The following is a 19414-nucleotide window of genomic DNA, read 5'->3' on the forward strand; positions in this document are numbered from 1 at the left end:
CCTACTACTAATGCCTGCTATAACTCCTCCTTCTATTGCGGCTAGCTATAACTCCTCCTACTACTGCTAGCTATAACTCCTCCTACTACTGCTAGCTATAACTCCTCCTGCTACTGCTTGCTATAACTCCTCCTCCTACTACTGCTAGCTATAACTCCTCCTACTACTGCTGTTGCTAGCTGTAACTCCTCCTCCTACTGCTGCTAGCTATAACTCCTCCTACTACTGCTAGCTATAACTCCTCCTACTACTGCTAGCTATAACTCCTCCTACTGCTGCTGCTAGCTGTAACTCCTCCTCCTACTAATGCTAGCTGTAACTCCTCCTCCTACTACTGCTAGCTATAACTCCTCCTACTACTGCTAGCTATAACTCCTCCTACTGCTGCTAACTGTAACTCCTCCACCTACTACTGCTAGCTATAACTCATCCTCCTACTACTGCTAGCTATAAATCCTCCTACTACTGCTGCTAGCTATAACTCCTCCTACTATTGCTGCTAGCTTAAACTCCTCCTACTGCTGCTGCTAGCTTAAACTCCTACTACTACTACTGCTAGCTCTAACTCCTCCTCCTGCTACTGCTTGCTATAACTCCTCCTCCTACTACTGCTAGCTATAACTCCTCCTCCTACTGCTGCTAGCTATAACTCCTCCTCTTACTACAGCTAGCTATAACTCCTCCTCCTACTACAGCTAGCTATAACTCCTCCTCCTACTACTGCTAGCTCTAACTCCTCCTCCTGCTACTGCTTGCTATAACTCCTCCTCCTACTACTGCTAGCTATAACTCCTCCTCCTACTGCTGCTAGCTATAACTCCTCCTCTTACTACAGCTAGCTATAACTCCTCCTCCTACTGCTGCTAGCTATAACTCCTCGTCCTACTACTGCTAGCTATAACACCTCCTCCTACTACTGCTAGCTATAACTCCTCCTACTACTGCTAGCTACAACTACTCCTCCTCCTGCTTGCTATAACTCCTCCTCCTACTACTGCTGCTATAACTCCTACTACTACTGCTGTTGCTAGCTGTAACTCCTCCTCCTACTGCTGCTAGCTATAACTCCTCCTACTACTGCTAGCTATAACTCCTCCTACTACTGCTAGCTATAACTCCTCCTACTGCTGCTGCTAGCTGTAACTCCTCCTCCTACTACTGCTAGCTATAACTCCTCCTCCTACTACTGCTAGCTATAACTCCTCCTACTAATGCTAGCTATAACTCCTCCTGCTACTGCTAGCTATAACTCCTCCTCCTACTACTGCTAGCTATAACTCCTCCTACTACTGCTGCTGCTAGCTGTAACTCCTCCTACTACTGCTGCTAGCTATAACTCCTCCTACTACTGCTAGCTATAACTCCTCCTACTACTGCTAGCTATAACTCCTCCTACTACTACTGCTAGCTATAACTCCTCCTTCTACTACTGCTAGCTATAACTCCTCATACTACTGCTAGCTATAACTCCTCCTGCTACTGCTTGCTATAACTCCTCCTCCTACTAATGCTAGCTATAACTCCTCCTACTACTGCTAGCTAGAACTCCTCCTACTACTACTAGCTAGAACTCCTCCTACTACTACTAGCTAGAACTCCTCCTACTACTACTAGCTAGAACTCCTCCTACTACTACTAGCTAGAACTCCTCCTACTACTACTAGCTAGAACTCCTCCTACTACTGCTAGCTATAACTCCTCCTACTACTACTGCTAGCTATAACTCCTCCTACTACTACTGCTAGCTACAACTCCTCCTACTACTACTAGCTAGAACTCCTCCTACTACTACTAGCTAGAACTCCTCCTACTACTACTAGCTAGAACTCCTCCTACTACTACTAGCTAGAACTCCTCCTACTACTACTAGCTAGAACTCCTCCTACTACTACTAGCTAGAACTCCTCCTACTACTACTAGCTAGAACTCCTCCTACTACTACTAGCTAGAACTCCTCCTACTACTACTAGCTAGAACTCCTCCTACTACTACTAGCTAGAACTCCTCCTACTACTACTAGCTAGAACTCCTCCTACTACTACTAGCTAGAACTCCTCCTACTACTGCTAGCTATAACTCCTCCTACTACTACTAGCTAGAACTCCTCCTACTACTGCTAGCTAGAACTCCTCCTACTACTACTAGCTAGAACTCCTCCTACTACTACCAGCTAGAACTCCTCCTACTACTGCTAGCTAGAACTCCTCCTACTACTGCTAGCTATAACTCCTCCTACTACTACTAGCTAGAACTCCTCCTACTACTACTAGCTAGAACTCCTCCTACTACTGCTAGCTATAACTCCTCCTACTACTACTAGCTAGAACTCCTCCTACTACTGTACCACCTCAATAAGGATCAAAAAGCTGTTATTGTCTTTTCATTGCAATATTTTTTTTTTTAATGATTTTAACCATTTGCATCTTTTGGATGTGCTGTAATTCCTCTCTTCCTTTCTCCTCCCCTCTCTTCCCCCTTCGCCCTCCCTCATCTCCTCCTCTCCCCTCTCTTCCCCCTTCGCCCTCCCTCATCCCCTCCTCTCCCCTCTCTTCCCCCTTCGCCCTCCCTCATCTCCTCCTCTCCCCTCTCTTCCCCCTTCGCCCTCCCTCATCCCCTCCTCTCCCCTCTCTTCCCCCTTCGCCCTCCCTCATCCCCTCCTCTCCCCTCTCTTCCCCCTTCGCCCTCCCTCATGCCCTCCTCTCCCCTCTCTTCCCCCTTCGCCCTCCATCAACCCCTCCTCTCTCCTCTTTTCCCCTGTCCTCCCCCCAGCAGAGACCCCCCCTCCCCCCTATAACATGATGGAGACGGCCCCAACAGAGGACGTCAAACCTGGAGACCCCTCTAACACACACAAGCTCACCTTCTCAGCTCCACACAGAGGTAACACACACTCATACACACACTCATACACACACACACACACACACACACACACACACACAGAGTGTAACACACACACACACACACACACACACACACACACACACACACAGAGTGTAACACATACACTCTAACCCCCTCCGTCCTCTCTGTGTAGACCTGCGGCCTGTGTGTTATGAGGAGCCAGAGTACTGGTGTTCAGTGGCGTACTACGAGCTGAATAACCGTGTCAGAGAGACGTTCCACGCCTCGTCCCGTAGCGTCCTGGTAGACGGCTTCACCGACCCCTCCAACAACAACAACCGCTTCTGTCTCGGCCTGCTGTCTAACGTCAACCGCAACTCAACCATCGAACACACACGCAGGCACATAGGAAAAGGTGAGAACACACACACACACACGCACACATTAATTAATGAATTGTTCATTAATTAACAAAATGTGAAATATGTGTTGGTTTCCTCTGTGTAAACAACTAGCCATCAGTCATTGCACTTAAACAATTGGCGTCATCTTCAGAAAGGAAATGACTAGTCACTTCTGCTGTGCTTCCCACACTGGGCCCTGGTCAATAGTAGTGTACTATATAGGTAATAGGGGGCCATTTCCCTGGTCAATAGTAGTGTACTATATAGGGAATAGGGGGCCATTTCCCTGGTCAATAGTAGTGTACTGTATAGACAACAGGGGGCCATTTCCCTGGTCGGTAGTAGTGTACTGTATAGAGAATAGGGGTCCATTTCCCTGGTCAACAGTAGTGTACTATATAGGGAACAGGGGACCATTTCCCTGGTCAATAGTAGTGTACTGTATAGACAATAGGGTGCCTTTGCCCTGGTCAATAGTAGTGTACTGTATAGGGAATACGGAGCCATTTCCCTGGTCAATAGTAGTGTACTGTATAGAGAATAGGGGGCCATTTCCCTGGTCAATAGTAGTGTACTATATAGGGAATAGAGGGCCATTTCCCTGGTCAATAGTAGTGTACTATATAGACAACAGGGGGCCATTTCCCTGGTCAATAGTAGTGTACTGTGTAGACAATAGGGGGCCTTTGCCCTGGTCAATAGGATTGTACTGTATAGGGAATAGGGGGCCATTTCCCTGGTCAATAGTAGTGTACTATATAGACAATAGGGGGCCTTTGCCCTGGTCAATAGTAGTGTACTGTATAGACAACAGGGGGCCTATTCCCTGGTCAATAGTAGTGTACTGTATAGACAACAGGGGGCCTTTGCCCTGGTCAATAGTATTGTACTGTATAGGGAATAGGGGGCCATTTCCCTGGTCAATAGTAGTGTACTGTATAGGGAATACTGGGCCATTTCCCTGGTCAATAGTAGTGTACTGTATAGAGAATAGGGGGCCATTTCCCTGGTCAATAGTAGTGTACTGTATCTCCTCTCTCCATCTCAACTCTCTCTCTCTCGCTCCATTTCCCTGGTCAAGGTGTAGTGCAGTATAGGTCAAGAGTGTGCAAGGCTGTCATCAAAGGGTGGCTACTTTGAAGAATTTCAACACTTTTTTGGTTACTACATGATTCCATATATGTTATTTCATTGTTTTGTTGTCTTCACTATTATTCTACAATGTGAAAATAAAGAATCTTTGATTGGTACTGTATGTAATGTAGGAACCTGGGGGGGCAGGTAGCCTAGTGGTTAGAGTGTAGGGGGGGCAGGTAGTCTAGTGGTTAGAGTGTAATGTATTGTATGTAATGTAGTAACCTGGGGGGGTAGGTAGTCTAGTGGTTAGAGTGTAGGGGGGGCAAGTAGTCTAGTGGTTAGAGTGTAATGTATTGTATGTAATGTAGTAACCTGGGGGGGTAGGTAGTCTAGTGGTTAGAGTGTAGGGGGGGCAGGTAGTCTAGTGGTTAGAGTGTAATGTACTGTATGTAATGTAGTAACCTGGGGGGGTAGGTAGTCTAGTGGTTAGAGTGTAGGGGGGGCAGGTAGTCTAGTGGTTAGAGTGTAATGTACTGTATGTAATGTAGTAACCTGGGGTGGCAGGTAGTCTAGTGGTTAGAGTGTAGGGGGGGCAGGTAGTCTAGTGGTTAGAGTGTAATGTACTGTATGTAATGTAGTAACCTGGGGTGGCAGGTAGTCTAGTGGTTAGAGTGTAGGGGGGGCAGGTAGTCTAGTGGTTAGAGTGTAATGTATTGTATGTAATGTAGTAACCTGGGGGGGCAGGTAGTCTAGTGGTTAGAGTGTAATGTATTGTATGTAATGTAGGAACCTGGGGGGGTAGGTAGTCTAGTGGTTAGAGTGTAGAGGGGCAGGTAGCCTAGTGGTTAGAGTGTAGGGGGGGGCAGGTAGTCTAGTGGTTAGAGTGTAGGGGGGGCAGGTAGTCTAGTGGTTAGAGTGTAGGGGGGGCAGGTAGCCTAGTGGTTAGAGTGTAGAGGAGGCAGGTAGTCTAGTGGTTAGAGTGTAGGGGGGGCAGGTAGTCTAGTGGTTAGAGTGTAATGTATTGTATGTAATGTATCGTCATAAACTCTTTTATTTTAAAGGCTAAAAGGCTGGACTTTTTAGACAATAAAAGGGTTCCAGGTTGAACCGTTTATACAGGGTTCCAGGTAGAACCGTTTATACAGGGTTCCAGGTAGAACCGTTTATACAGGGTTCCAGGTAGAACCGTTTATACAGGGTTCCAGGTTGAACCGTTTATACAGGGTTCCAGGTAGAACCGTTTATACAGGGTTCCAGGTAGAACCGTTTATACAGTGTTCCAGGTAGAACCGTTTATACAGGGTTCCAGGTAGAACCGTTTATACAGGGTTCCAGGTAGAACCGTTTATACAGGGTTCCAGGTAGAACCGTTTATACAGGGTTCCAGGTTGAACCGTTTATACAGGGTTCCAGGTAGAACCGTTTATACAGGGTTCCAGGTAGAACCGTTTATACAGGGTTCCAGGTTGAACCGTTTATACAGGGTTCCATGTAGAACCGTTTATACAGGGTTCCAGGGAGAACCGTTTATACAGGGTTCCAGGTAGAACCGTTTATACAGGGTTCCAGGTTGAACCGTTTATACAGGGTTCCAGGGAGAACCGTTTATACAGGGTTCCAGGTAGAACCGTTTATACAGGGTTCCAGGGAGAACCGTTTATACAGGGTTCCAGGGAGAACCGTTTATACAGGGTTCCAGGTAGAACCGTTTATACAGGGTTCCAGGTAGAACCGTTTATACAGGGTTCCAGGTAGAACCGTTTATACAGGGTTCCAGGTAGAACCGTTTATACAGGGTTCCAGGTAGAACCGTTTATACAGGGTTCCAGGTAGAACCGTTTATACAGGGTTCCAGGTAGAACCGTTTATACAGGGTTCCAGGTAGAACCGTTTATACAGGGTTCCAGGTAGAACCGTTGATACAGGGTTCCAGGTAGAACCGTTTATACAGGGTTCCAGGTAGAACCGTTTATACAGGGTTCCAGGGAGAACCGTTTATACAGGGTTCCAGGTAGAACCATTTAAACACGGTTCCATGTAGAACCATTTATACACGGTTCCATTTAGAACCATTTATACAGGGTTCCAGGGAGAACCATTTATACACGGTTCCATGTAGAACCATTTATACGGGGTTCCAGGTAGAACCATTTATACAGGGTTCCAGGGAGAACCGTTTATACACGGTTCCATGTAGAACCATTTATACACGGTTCCATGTAGAACCATTTATACAGGGTTCCAGGGAGAACCGTTTATACAGGGTTCCAGGTAGAACCGTTTATACACGGTTCCATGTAGAACCGTTTATACAGGGTTCCAGGTTGAACCGTTTATACAGGGTCCCAGGTAGAACCGTTTATACAGGGTTCCAGGGAGAACCGTTTATACAGGGTTCCAGGTAGAACCGTTTATACAGGGTTCCAGGGAGAACCGTTTATACAGGGTTCCAGGTAGAACCGTTTATACAGGGTTCCAGGGAGAACCGTTTATACAGGGTTCCAGGTAGAACCGTTTATACAGGGTTCCAGGGAGAACCGTTTATACAGGGTTCCAGGTAGAACCATTTAAACACGGTTCCATGTAGAACCATTTATACACGGTTCCATGTAGAACCATTTATACAGGGTTCCAGGGAGAACCATTTATACACGGTTCCATGTAGAACCATTTATACGGGGTTCCAGGTAGAACCATTTATACAGGGTTCCAGGGAGAACCGTTTATACACGGTTCCATGTAGAACCATTTATACACGGTTCCATGTAGAACCATTTATACAGGGTTCCAGGTAGGACTCTCTGCACCAAAAAGGGTTCCCCTATGGGGACAAACCGACAAACCCTGTATGGTTCTACTGATCGACCCTGTACGGTTATACTGACTGACCCTGTACGGTTCTGCTGACCCACCCTGTACGCCGACCCTGTACGGTTCTACTGATCGACCCCGTATGGTTCTACTGATCAACCCTGTCTGGTTCTACTGACCGACCCTGTATGGTTCTACTGACCGACCCCGTATGGTTCTACTGACCGACCCTGTACGGTTCTACTGATCGACCCCGTATGGTTCTACTGATCGACCCCGTATGGTTCTACTGATCGACCCTGTATGGTTCTACTGACCGACCCCGTATGGTTCTACTGACCGACCCCGTATGGTTCTACTGACCGACCCCGTATGGTTCTACTGATCGACCCCGTATGGTTCTACTGACCGACCCTGTATGGTTCTACTGATCGTCCCCGTATGGTTCTACTGACCGACCCCGTACGGTTCTACTGATCGACCCCGTATGGTTCTACTGACCGATCCTGTATGGTTCTACTGATCGACCCCGTATGGTTCTACCTAGAACCTTTTCTTTCTAAGAGTGTACCTGTGTTGTTTTTTCTCATGGTGTTGCCATGGATTCCCGTTAAAATGTGTGTTTTGGGCCCCCACACGCCACTGTTGCCCCCCTCCCCTCGCTCTTCTCACACACACACACAAACACACAAAAACACACACGCTTCTCACACACACACACAAAAACACACACGCTTCTCACAAACACACATGAACATACAGTTGAAGTCAGAAGTTTACATACGCCAAATACATTTAAACTCAGTTTTTCACAATTCCTGACATTTAGTCCTAGTAACAATCCCCTGTTTTTGGTCAGTTAGGATCACCACTTTATTTTAAGAATGTGAAATGTCAGAATAATAGTAGAGAGAGTGATTTATTTCAGCTTTTATTTCTTTCATCACATTCCCAGTGGGTCAGAAGTTTACATACACTCAAGTAGTATTTGGTAGCATTGCCTTTAGATTGTTTAACTTGGGTCAAATGTTTCTGGTAGCCTTCCACAAGCTTCCCACAATAAGTTGGGTGAATTTTGTCCCATCCCTCCTGATAGAGCTGGTGTAACTGAGTCAGGTTTGTAGGCCTCCTTGGTCACACGCTTTTTCAGTTCTGCCCACACATTTGCCATAGATTTGAGGTCAGGGCTTTGTGATGGCCACTCCAATACCTTGACTTTGTTGTCCTTGAGCCATTTTGCCACAACTTTGGAAGTATGCTTGAGTCATTGTCCATTTGGAAGACCCATTTGCGACCAAGCTTTAACTTCCTGACTGATGTCTTGAGATGTTGCTTCAATATATCTAAATAATTATCCTTCCTAATGAAGCCATCTATTTTGTGAAGTGCACCAGTCCCTCCTGCAGCAAAGCACCCCCACAACATGATGCTGCCACCCCCGTGCTTCACGGTTGGGATGGTGTTCTTTGGCTTGCAAGCCTCCCCCTTTTTCCTCCAAACATAACGATGGTCATTATGGCCAAACAGTTCTATTTTTGTTTAATCAGACCAGAGGACATTTCTCCAAAAAGTCCGATCTTTGTCCCCATGTGTAGTTGCAAACCGTAGTCTGGCTTTTTTATGCCGGTTTTGGAGCAGTGGCTTCTTCCTTGCTGAGCGGTTTCAGGTTATGTCGATATAGGACTCATTTTACTGTGGATATAGATACTTTTGTACCTGTTTCCTCCAGCATCTTCACAAGGTCCTTTGCTGTTGTTCTGGGATTGATTTGCACTTTTCGCACCAAAGTACGTTCATCTCTAGGAGACAGAACACATCTCCTTCCTGAGCGGTATGACAGCTGTATGGTCCCATGGTGTTTATACTTGCATACTATTGTTTGTACAGATGAACGTGGTACATTCAGGCGTTTGGAAATGGCTCCCAAGGATGAACCAGACTTGTGGAGGTCTACAATTTATTTTCTGAGGTCTTGGCTGATTTCTTTAGATTTTCCAATGATGTCAAGCAAAGAGGCACTGAGTTTGAAGGTATACCTTGAAAATACATCCACAGGTACACCTTCAATTGACTCAAATGATTAGCCTATCAGAAGCTTCTAAAGCCATGACATCAATTTTTGCCATGCACAAAGTAGATGTCCTAACCGACTTGCCAATACTATAGTTTGTTAACAAGATATTTGTGGAGTGGTTGAAAAACTAGTTTTAATGACTCCAACCTAAGTGTATGTAAACTTCCGACTTCAACTGTACACACACACACACACACACACACACACACAGGTAACCACTGTAAAGTCTACATTTGTCCTCTTTTCTGCCAAGACACAGTAGCAGGTAGCAATGATGTCAAGAATGTTAACCCTTTTCTCTCTCCATCCCCCTTCCTCCCTCCTCTTCATTTCTCCCACCCTAAGCCCTTCTCACTACCTCTCTCTCTCTCCATCCCCCTTCCTCCCTCCTCTTCATTCCTCTTACCCTAAGCCCCTCTCACTACCTCTCTCTCTCTCTCTATCTCTCTCTCTCTCTCTCTCTCTCTCCCTCCCTCCCTCCCAGGTGTTCATCTCTAATATGTAGGGGTTGTGGATTCCGTGTGTCTGAGCGATACTAGTATCTTCGTCGAGAGTCCTAACTCTCCTCTCTCCCTCTCTCTCCCTCACACTCTCCCCCTCCCTCCAGGTACCCATCTCTACTATGTGGGTGGTGAGGTGTGTGCTGAGTGTTTGAGTGACAGCAATATCTTCATCCAGACTCCTAACTCTCCTCTCTCTCTCTCTCTCTCTCTCTGTCTCTCTCTCTCTCTCTCTGTCTCTCTCTCTCTCTCCCTCCCTCCCTCCCTCCCAGGTGTTCATCTCTAATATGTAGGGGTTGTGTATTCTGTGTGTCTGAGCGATACTAGTATCTTCGTCCAGAGTCCTAACTCTCCTCTCTCCCTCTCTCTCTCTCTCTCTCTCTCTCTCTCTCTCTCTCTCTCTCCCTCCCCCTCCAGGTGTCCATCTCTACTACGTGGGTGGTGAGGTGTGTGCTGAGTGTTTGAGTGACAGCAATATCTTCGTCCAGACTCCTAACTCTCCTCTCTCTCTCTCTCTCTCTCTCCCCCTCCCTCCAGGTGTCCATCTCCACTACGTGGTGGTGAGGTGTGTGCTGAGTGTTTGAGTGACAGCAATATCTTCGTCCAGACTCCTAACTCTCCTAACTCTACTCTCTCTCTCTCCCCCTCTCTCTCCCTCCCTCCCCCTCCAGGTGTTCATCTCTACTACGTGGGTGGTGAGGTGTATGCCGAGTGTCTGAGTGACAGCAGTATCTTCGTCCAGAGTCGTAACTGTAACTATCAGCATGGTTTCCATGCCACCACCGTGTGTAAGATCCCCAGCGGCTGTAGTCTGAAGATCTTCAACAACCAGCTGTTCGCCGAGCTCCTCTCTCAGTCCGTCAACCACGGCTTCGAGGTGGTCTACGAACTCACCAAGATGTGTACTATACGCATGAGCTTCGTCAAGGTAACTATCGGGGTCAGGAGTTAAGGGTCAGGGTGTGAATGGCCAGTGGGTTACAGGTTCGAGGTGGTCTACGAACTCACCAAGATGTGCACCATCCCAATGAGCTTTGTCAAGGTAATGCCTGTCGTGGTTATTATTGTCGTTCTGTCACGTGACCTCGACATGGGCAGTGAATACGGCTCTGAAATGATTCATCACATTTGAACAGATGTTTTGTCTACAGAAAAGAGTACTGAGATGTCCGGTGAAACAATGTTCTTTACTAGTGTACAACACAGATCTTTACAGCCCAGGGTGCATTCAACTGCTTTTTATATTTGCTCAACATTTATGGTTTATGATTTGACTTGATTTCAGCAGTAAAGTGCTGTTTGTAAGAAGAACTTTAAGACATTAAGTAGAATGTGTTGCTGAATGACGTTCCGCTGTTTCCACGGTAACTCAACGCTGTGTTTTTCTGATCTTTGGCTCCAGCCTGTAGTGATGACACAGGGTTCCGGAACACACGTATTGGTCACGGACGTATCTAGTGACAGATACACAAACTCAGATAACAGTACAACTTTAGTCTGTCCCCTCGCCCCGGCCCGGGCGCGAACCAGGGACCCTCTGCACACATCAACAACAGTCACCCACGAAGCATCATTACCCATCGCTTCACAAAAGCCGCGGCCCTTGCAGAGCAAAGGGGGGAACCACTACTTCAAGGTCTCAGAGCGAGTGACGTCACCAGATTGAAACGCTATTAGCGGGCACCACCGCTAACTAGCTAGCCATTTCACATCCGTTACACTAGAGGTCGACCGATTACTCGGCATGGCCGAATAATTAGGGCCAATTTCAAGTTTCAAGTTCACTAAAAGAAGAAACATTTTGCTTTCGAATTGATAGTTTACGGATTTAACCATATTAATGACCATAGGCTCGTATTTCTGTGTTTATTATATTTAAGTCTATGATTTGATAGAGCAGTCTGTCTGAGCGGTGGTAGGCAGCAGCAGGCTCGTAAGCATTCATTCAAACAGCACTTTCCTGCGTTTGCCAGCAGCTCTTAGCATGCTTGAAGCACAACGCTTTTTATGACTTCAAGGCTCCAGAGATTAGGCAGGCAATAATACAGTGCCTATAATAACATCCAATAGTTAGAGGTATTTGAAATACAAATGGTAGAGAGAGAAATAGTTGACGCGTCATAATTCCTATAATAACTAAAACCTAAAACTGCTTAACTGGGAATATTGAAGAACTGGGAATGTTCTCATGTTTTGAGCAAGGGACTTAAACGTTGGCTTTTTTACATGGCACATATTGCACTTTTACTCTCTTCTCCAACACTTTGTTTTTGCATTATTTAAACCAAATTGAACATGTTTCATTATTTATTTGAGACTAAATAGATGTTATTTTTGTGTTATATTAAGTTAAAATAAAGGTATTCATTGTTCATTCAGTCTTGTTATAGTTGTCATTATTACAAAAATATATATAGAAAATCGACCGATTAATCAGTATTGGCTTTATTTGGTCCTCCAATAATCAGTATCGGCTTTATTTGGTCCTCCAATAATCAGTATCGGCTTTATTTGGTCCTCCAATAATCAGTATCGGCTTTATTTGGTCCTCCAATAATCAGTATCGGCTTTATGGTCCTCCAATAATCAGTATCGGTATCGGCGTTGAAAATCAGAATCGGTCGACCTCTAGCACACACACATACACACAAGGTTAAATTCACTAGTCACCAAACAGAACACAAGGTGAAATTCACTAGTCACCAAACAGAACACGAGGTTAAATTCACTAGTCACCAAACAGAACACAAGGTGAAATTCACTAGTTCACCAAACAGAACACGAGGTGAAATTCACTAGTTCACTAGGCAGACCGAAGAAAATGGACTGAAACAGAAGAAAACTAACTGAAACATGGAGGGGTGAACTGAACTTATCCTACAAGAAACACCCATTTTCCTTTTATGTTGCCAAACCCTTTTGCGCTGTTTCGCTACAGTGTGCACTAATGAATGTGACCCAACTGATAATTGTATTTACTTCCGCTGTGCAGGGCTGGGGTGCAGAGTACCACCGCCAGGACGTCACCAGCACCCCCTGCTGGATAGAGGTGCACCTGCACGGCCCTCTGCAATGGCTGGACAAGGTCCTCACACAGATGGGCTCTCCCCACAACCCCATCTCCTCTGTGTCCTAACACACACAGCCCCATCTCCTCTGTGTCCTAACACTCACAGCCCCATCTCCTCTGTGTCCTAACACACACTCACAACCCCATCTCCTCTGTGTCCTAACACTCACAGCCCCATCTCCTCTGTGTCCTAACACTCACAGCCCCATCTCCTCTGTGTCCTAACACACACTCACAACCTCATCTCCTCTGTGTCCTAACACACACAGCCCCATCTCCTCTGTGTCCTAACACTCACAGCCCCATCTCCTCTGTGTCCTAACACACACTCACAACTTCATCTCCTCTGTGTCCTAACACACACAGCCCCATATCCTCTGTGTCCTAACACTCACAGCCCCATCTCCTCTGTGTCCTAACACACACAACCCCGTCTCCTCACACACAGCCCCATCTCCTCTATGTCCTAACACACACAACCCCGTCTCCTCACACACAGCCCCATCTCCTCTGTGTCCTAACACACAGCCCAATCTCTGTGTCCTAACACACACAACCCCGTCTCCTCACACACAGCCCCATCTCCTCTGTGTCCTAACACACACAGCCCCATCTCCTCTGTGTCCTAACACACACACACACACACACATCTCCATGTGTCTCTGTGCTTATCTCCATTGATGCTATTGGAAATAGCCTTACTGGAAACAACCATCAGTTCTGAATTAAACCACATTATGTTTCAGTTCATGGCAGGTAATCACGAGTAGGTTGCACTACCGTAGCTTTCTGTCAGTGCTGCAGATAGGAACAACGCTTCACACACACACACACATGGTATGGTTGTAGCTACTAGTGTCGTAACCATGGTTTTAATGGTCCTTCAGACAGCCTTTCGTTTACTGTGAGCTACAAGGCAGCATTCAACCACACGTAGCTGCTTAAATAAACCTTTAAATAAACCTTTAACTGCACTCACAGACAAGGAATGTGTCCCAAATGGTACCCTGTTACCTTTACAGGGCACTACTGTTGACCAGAGCCCTATGTGAGTCCTGTAGAGCCCTGTGGGAGTCCTGTAGAGCCCTATGGGAGTCCTGTAGAGCCCTATTGGAGTCCTGTAGAGCCCTATTGGAGCCCTATGGGAGTCCTGTAGAGCCCTATGGGAGTCCTGTAGAGCCCTATGGGAGTCCTGTAGAGCCCTATTGGAGCCCTATGGGAGTCCTTTAGAGCCCTATTGGAGCCCTATGGGAGTCCTGTAGAGCCCTATTTGAGTCCTGTAGAGCCCTATTGGAGTCCTGCAGAGCCCTATGGGAGTCCTGTAGAGCCCTATTGGAGCCCTGTGGAGCCCTATGGGAGTCCTGTAGAGCCCTATGGGAGTCCTGTAGAGCCCTATTGGAGTCATGTAGAGCCCTATGGGAGTCCTGTAGAGCCCTATTGGAGCCCTATGGGAGTCCTATACAGCCCTATTGGAGCCCTATGGGAGTCCTGTAGAGCCCTGTGGGAGTCCTGTAGAGCCCTGTGGGAGCCCTATGGGAGTCCTGTAGAGCCCTATGGGAGTCCTGTAGAGCCCTATGGGAGTCCTGTAGAGCCCTATAGAGCCCTGTAGAGCCCAATGTGAGTCCTGTAGAGCCCTATGTGTCCTGTAGAGCCCTGTAGAGCCCTATGGGAGTCCTGTAGAGTCCTGTAGAACCCTATGGGAGTCCTGTAGAGCCCTATTGGAGCCATGTGGGAGTCCTGTAGAGCCCTCTGGAGCCATGTGGAGCCCTATGGGAGTCCTGTAGAGTCCTGTAGAGCCCTATGGGAGTCCTGTAGAGCCCTCTGGAGCCATGTGGAGCCCTATGGGAGTCCTGTAGAGCCCTGGTCAATAGCTGTGTGTTACATAGGACATAGGGTTCCATTTGAGATGCATCAAGGGAACATGGGATATACAGTGGGGCAAAACAAGTAATTAGTCAGCCACCAATTGTGCAAGTTCTCCCACTTAAAAAGATGAGAGAGGCCTGTAATTTTCATCATAGGTACAATTCAACTATGACAGACAAAATGAGAAAAAAAATTCAGAAAATCACATTGTAGGATTTTTAATGAATTTATTTGCAAATTATGGTGGAAAATAAGTATTTGGTCAATAACAAAAGTTTATCTCAATACTTTGTTATATACCCTTTGTTGGCAATGACAGAGGTCAAACATTTTCCGGTCCATCGATGTCACTGCATGAAGAGGAATAAACAGATACCCCCATCGCGACGTCCCCAAAGGCTAACTCTCTAGCCCTTGCTATCTCCTTGCTTGCAAATTCGGCCTGCTAACTGCTAGCTTGTTTAGCCCGGTCCGCTAACTGCTACCGTGTTTAGCACCGTCTACTAACTGTTAGCTTGTTAGCACAGGCCTGCTAACCGTCTGAATCGCCGCGTCCCAAACACTCACTGAACCCATATTTACTTTCTATCCCTTTTCGATTTTTAATTTGTTTATACCTTCCGGTAACCTGCCTCACCCAATGTGATACGGAACCGCTATTATCTTTACATTTTTAGAACACACTCAAGAACCTCCAGAAGCTAACCAGCTAACTGGCTACAAGCTATTTGGTCATTGTTAGTTTCTAACCTGGATAACACTCGCCAGTCCAGCTTCCCTGCCCCATCCACCGCTGCCCCTTGGACACTGATCACTTGGCTACATAGCTGATGCATGCTGGACTGTCCATTAATCACGGTAATCCATTCTGCTTGTTTATCTGTCGGCCCCAGCCGCACTTAGGCTCTGTGTGTAGTTAATCCGACCCTCTCTGCCTAATCAATCGCCATTCTACCTGCTGTTGTTGTGCTAGCTGATTAGCTGTTGTCTCACCTACTGTTTTAGCTAGCTCTCCCAATTCAACACCTGTGATTACTGTATGCCTCGCTGTATGTCTCTCTCATATGTCAATATGCCTTGTATACTGTTGTGCAGGTTAGTTATCATTGTTTTAGTTTACAATGGAGCCCCTAGTTCCACTCTTTATACCCCTGTTACCTCCTTTGTCCCACCCCCCACACATGCGGTGACCTCACCCATTACAACCAGCATGTCCAGAGATACAACCTCTCTCATCATCACCCAGTGCCTGGGCTTACCTCCGCTGTACCCGCACCCCACCATACCCCTGTTTGCGCATTATGCCCTGAATATATTCTACCATGCCCAGAAACCTGCTCCTCTTATTCTCTGTCCCCAACGCCCTAGGCGACCAGTTTTGATAGCCTTCAGCCGCACCCTCATACTACTCCTTCTCTGTTCCGCGGGTGATGTGGAGGTAAACCCAGGCCCTGCATGTCCCCAGGCACCCTCATTTGTTGACTTCTGTGATCGAAAAAGCCTTGGTTTCATGCATGTCAACATCAGAAGCCTCCTCCCTAAGTTTGTCTTACTCACTGCTCTAGCACACTCTGCTAACCCTGATGTCCTTGCCGTGTCTGAATCCTGGCTCAGGAAGGCCACCAAAAATTCTGAGATTTCCATACCCAACTATAACATCTTCCGTCAAGATAGAACTGCCAAAGGAGGAGGAGTTGCAGTCTACTGCAGAGAGAGCCTGCAAAGTAATGTCATACTTTCCAGGTCCATACCCAAACAGTTCGAACTACTAATTTTGAAAATTACTCTCTCCAGAAATAAGTCTCTCACTGTTGCCGCCTGCTACCGACCCCCCTCAGCTCCCAGCTGTGCCCTGGACACCATTTGTGAATTGATCGCCCCCCATCTAGCTTCAGAGTTTGTTCTGTTAGGTGACCTAAACTGGGATATGCTTAACACCCCGGCAGTCCTACAATCTAAGCTAGATGCCCTCAATCTCACTCAAATCATCAAGGAACCCACCAGGTACAACCCTAACTCTGTAAACAAGGGCACCCTCATTGACGTCATCCTGACCAACTGGCCCTCCAAATACACCTCCGCTGTCTTCAACCAGGATCTCAGCGATCACTGCCTCATTGCCTGTATCCGCTACGGAGCCGCAGTCAAACGACCACCCCTCATCACTGTCAAACGCTCCCTAAAACACTTCTGTGAGCAGGCCTTTCTAATCGACCTGGCCCGGGTATCCTGGAAGGACATTGACCTCATCCCGTCAGTTGAGGATGCCTGGTCTTTCTTTAAAAGTAACTTCCTCACCATTTTAGATAAGCATGCTCCGTTCAAAAAATGCAGAACTAAGAACAGATATAGCCCCTGGTTCACTCCAGACCTGACTGCCCTCGACCAGCACAAAAACATCCTGTGGCGGACTGCACTAACATCGAACAGTCCCCGCGATATGCAACTGTTCAGGGAAGTCAGGAACCAATACACACAGTCAGTCAGGAAAGCTAAAGCCAACTTCTTCAGGCAGAAGTTTGCATCCTGTAGCTCCAACTCCAAAAAGTTCTGGGACACTGTGAAGTCCATGGAGAACAAGAGCACCTCCTCCCAGCTGCCCACTGCACTGAGGCTAGGTAACACGGTCACCACCGATAAATCCATGATTATCGAAAACTTCAACAAGCATTTCTCAACGGCTGGCCATGCCTTCCGCCTGGCTACTCCAACCTCGTCCAACAGCTCCCCCCCCCCCCGCAGCTACTCGCCCAAGCCTCTCCAGGTTCTCCTTTACCCAAATCCAGATAGCAGATGTTCTGAAAGAGCTGCAAAACCTGGACCCGTACAAATCAGCTGGGCTTGACAATCTGGACCCTCTATTTCTGAAACTATCCGCCGCCATTGTCGCAACCCCTATTACCAGCCTGTTCAACCTCTCTTTCATATCGTCTGAGATCCCCAAGGATTGGAAAGCTGCCGCAGTCATCCCCCTCTTCAAAGGGGGCGACACCCTGGACCCAAACTGTTACAGACCAATATCCATCCTGCCCTGCCTATCTAAGGTCTTCGAAAGCCAAGTCAACAAACAGATCACTGACCATCTTGAATCCCACCGTACCTTCTCCGCTGTGCAATCTGGTTTCCGAGCTGGTCACGGGTGTACCTCAGCCACGCTCAAGGTGCTAAACGATATCATAACCGCCATCGATAAAAGACAGTACTGTGCAGCCGTCTTCATAGACCTTGCCAAGGCTTTCGACTCTGTCAATCACCGTATTCTTATTGGCAGACTCAGTAGCCTCGGTTTTTCGGATGACTGCCTTGCCTGGTTCACCAATTACTTTGCAGACAGAGTTCAGTGTGTCAAATCGGAGGGCATGCTGTCCGGTCCTCTGGCAGTCTCTATGGGGGTGCCACAGGGTTCAATTCTCGGGCCGACTCTTTTCTCTGTATATATCAATGATGTTTCTCACGCTGCGGGCGATTCCCTGATCCACCTCTACGCAGACGACACCATTCTATATACTTCCGGCCCGTCCTTGGACACTGTGCTATCTAACCTCCAAACGAGCTTCAATGCCATACAGCACTCCTTCCGTGGCCTCCAACTGCTCTTAAACGCTAGTAAAACCAAATGCATGCTTTTCAACCGTTCGCTGCCTGCACCCGCACGCCTGACCAGCATCACCACCCTGGATGGTTCCGACCTTGAATATGTGGACATCTATAAGTACCTAGGTGTCTGGCTAGACTCTAAACTCTCCTTCCAGACCCATATCAAACATCTCCAATCGAAAATCAAATCAAGAGTCGGCTTTCTATTCCGCAACAAAGCCTCCTTCACTCACGCCGCCAAACTTACCCTAGTAAAACTGACTATCCTACCGATCCTCGACTTCGGCGATGTCATCTACAAAATTGCTTCCAACACTCTACTCAGCAAACTGGATGCAGTTTATCACAGTGCCATCCGTTTTGTCACTAAAGCACCTTATACCACCCACCACTGCGACTTGTATGCTCTAATCGGCTGGCCCTCGCTACATATTCGTCGCCAGACCCACTGGCTCCAGCTCATCTACAAGTCCATGCTAGGTAAAGCTCCGCCTTATCTCAGTTCACTGGTTACGATGGCAACACCCATCCGTAGCACGCGCTCCAGCAGGTGTATCTCACTGATCATCCCTAAAGCCAACACCTCATTTGGCCGCCTTTCGTTCCAGTTCTCTGCTGCCTGTGATTGGAACGAATTGCAAAAATCACTGAAGTTGGAGACTTTTATCTCCCTCACCAACTTCAAACATCTGCTATCTGAGCAGCTAACCGATCGCTGCAGCTGTACATAGTCTATTGGTAAATAGCCCACCCATTTTCACCTACCTCATCCCCATACTGTTTTTATTTATTTATTTTTCTGCTCTTTTGCACACCAATATCTCTACCTTTACATAACCATCTGATCATTTATCACTCCAGTGTTAATCTGCATAATTGTAATTATTTGCCTACCTTCTCATGCCTTTTGCACACAATGTATATATAGACTCCCCTTTTTTCTACTGTGTTATTGACTTGTTAATTGTTTACTCCATGTGTAACTCTGTGTTGTCTGTTCACACTGCTATGCCTTATCTTGGCCAGGTCGCAGTTGCAAATGAGAACTTGTTCTCAACTAGCCTACCTGGTTAAATAAAGGTGAAATAAATAAATAAAAAAGTCTTTACAAGGTTTTCACACACTGTTGCTGGTATTTTGGCCCATTCCTCCATGCAGATCTCCTCTAGAG

General features: G+C 47.0%; 1 protein-coding gene across 2 annotated transcripts in view; it reads left to right on the forward strand.

Annotated features, from left to right (window-relative positions):
- LOC139417915 (mothers against decapentaplegic homolog 9-like) overlaps positions 1–14982 on the forward strand; it is a 33606-nt gene extending 18624 nt beyond the window's left edge. The window contains exons 4-7 of one of the 2 annotated variants that reach the window (XM_071166907.1): positions 2773–2880; positions 3038–3259; positions 10382–10638; positions 12703–14982. In XM_071166907.1, coding sequence (XP_071023008.1) covers positions 2773–2880; positions 3038–3259; positions 10382–10638; positions 12703–12846 — 731 coding nt within the window. In that variant the 3' untranslated portion in view covers positions 12847–14982. Of the gene's footprint in view, positions 1–2769; positions 2881–3037; positions 3260–10381; positions 10639–12702 lie in introns of both variants that reach the window. The other variant, XM_071166906.1, reaches the window with a different exon arrangement.
- The last annotated feature ends 4432 nt before the right edge of the window (positions 14983–19414 follow it).

This window comes from Oncorhynchus clarkii, chromosome 10 (assembly GCF_045791955.1).
Source record: "Oncorhynchus clarkii lewisi isolate Uvic-CL-2024 chromosome 10, UVic_Ocla_1.0, whole genome shotgun sequence".
Classification (NCBI taxonomy): Eukaryota; Metazoa; Chordata; class Actinopteri; order Salmoniformes; family Salmonidae; genus Oncorhynchus; species Oncorhynchus clarkii.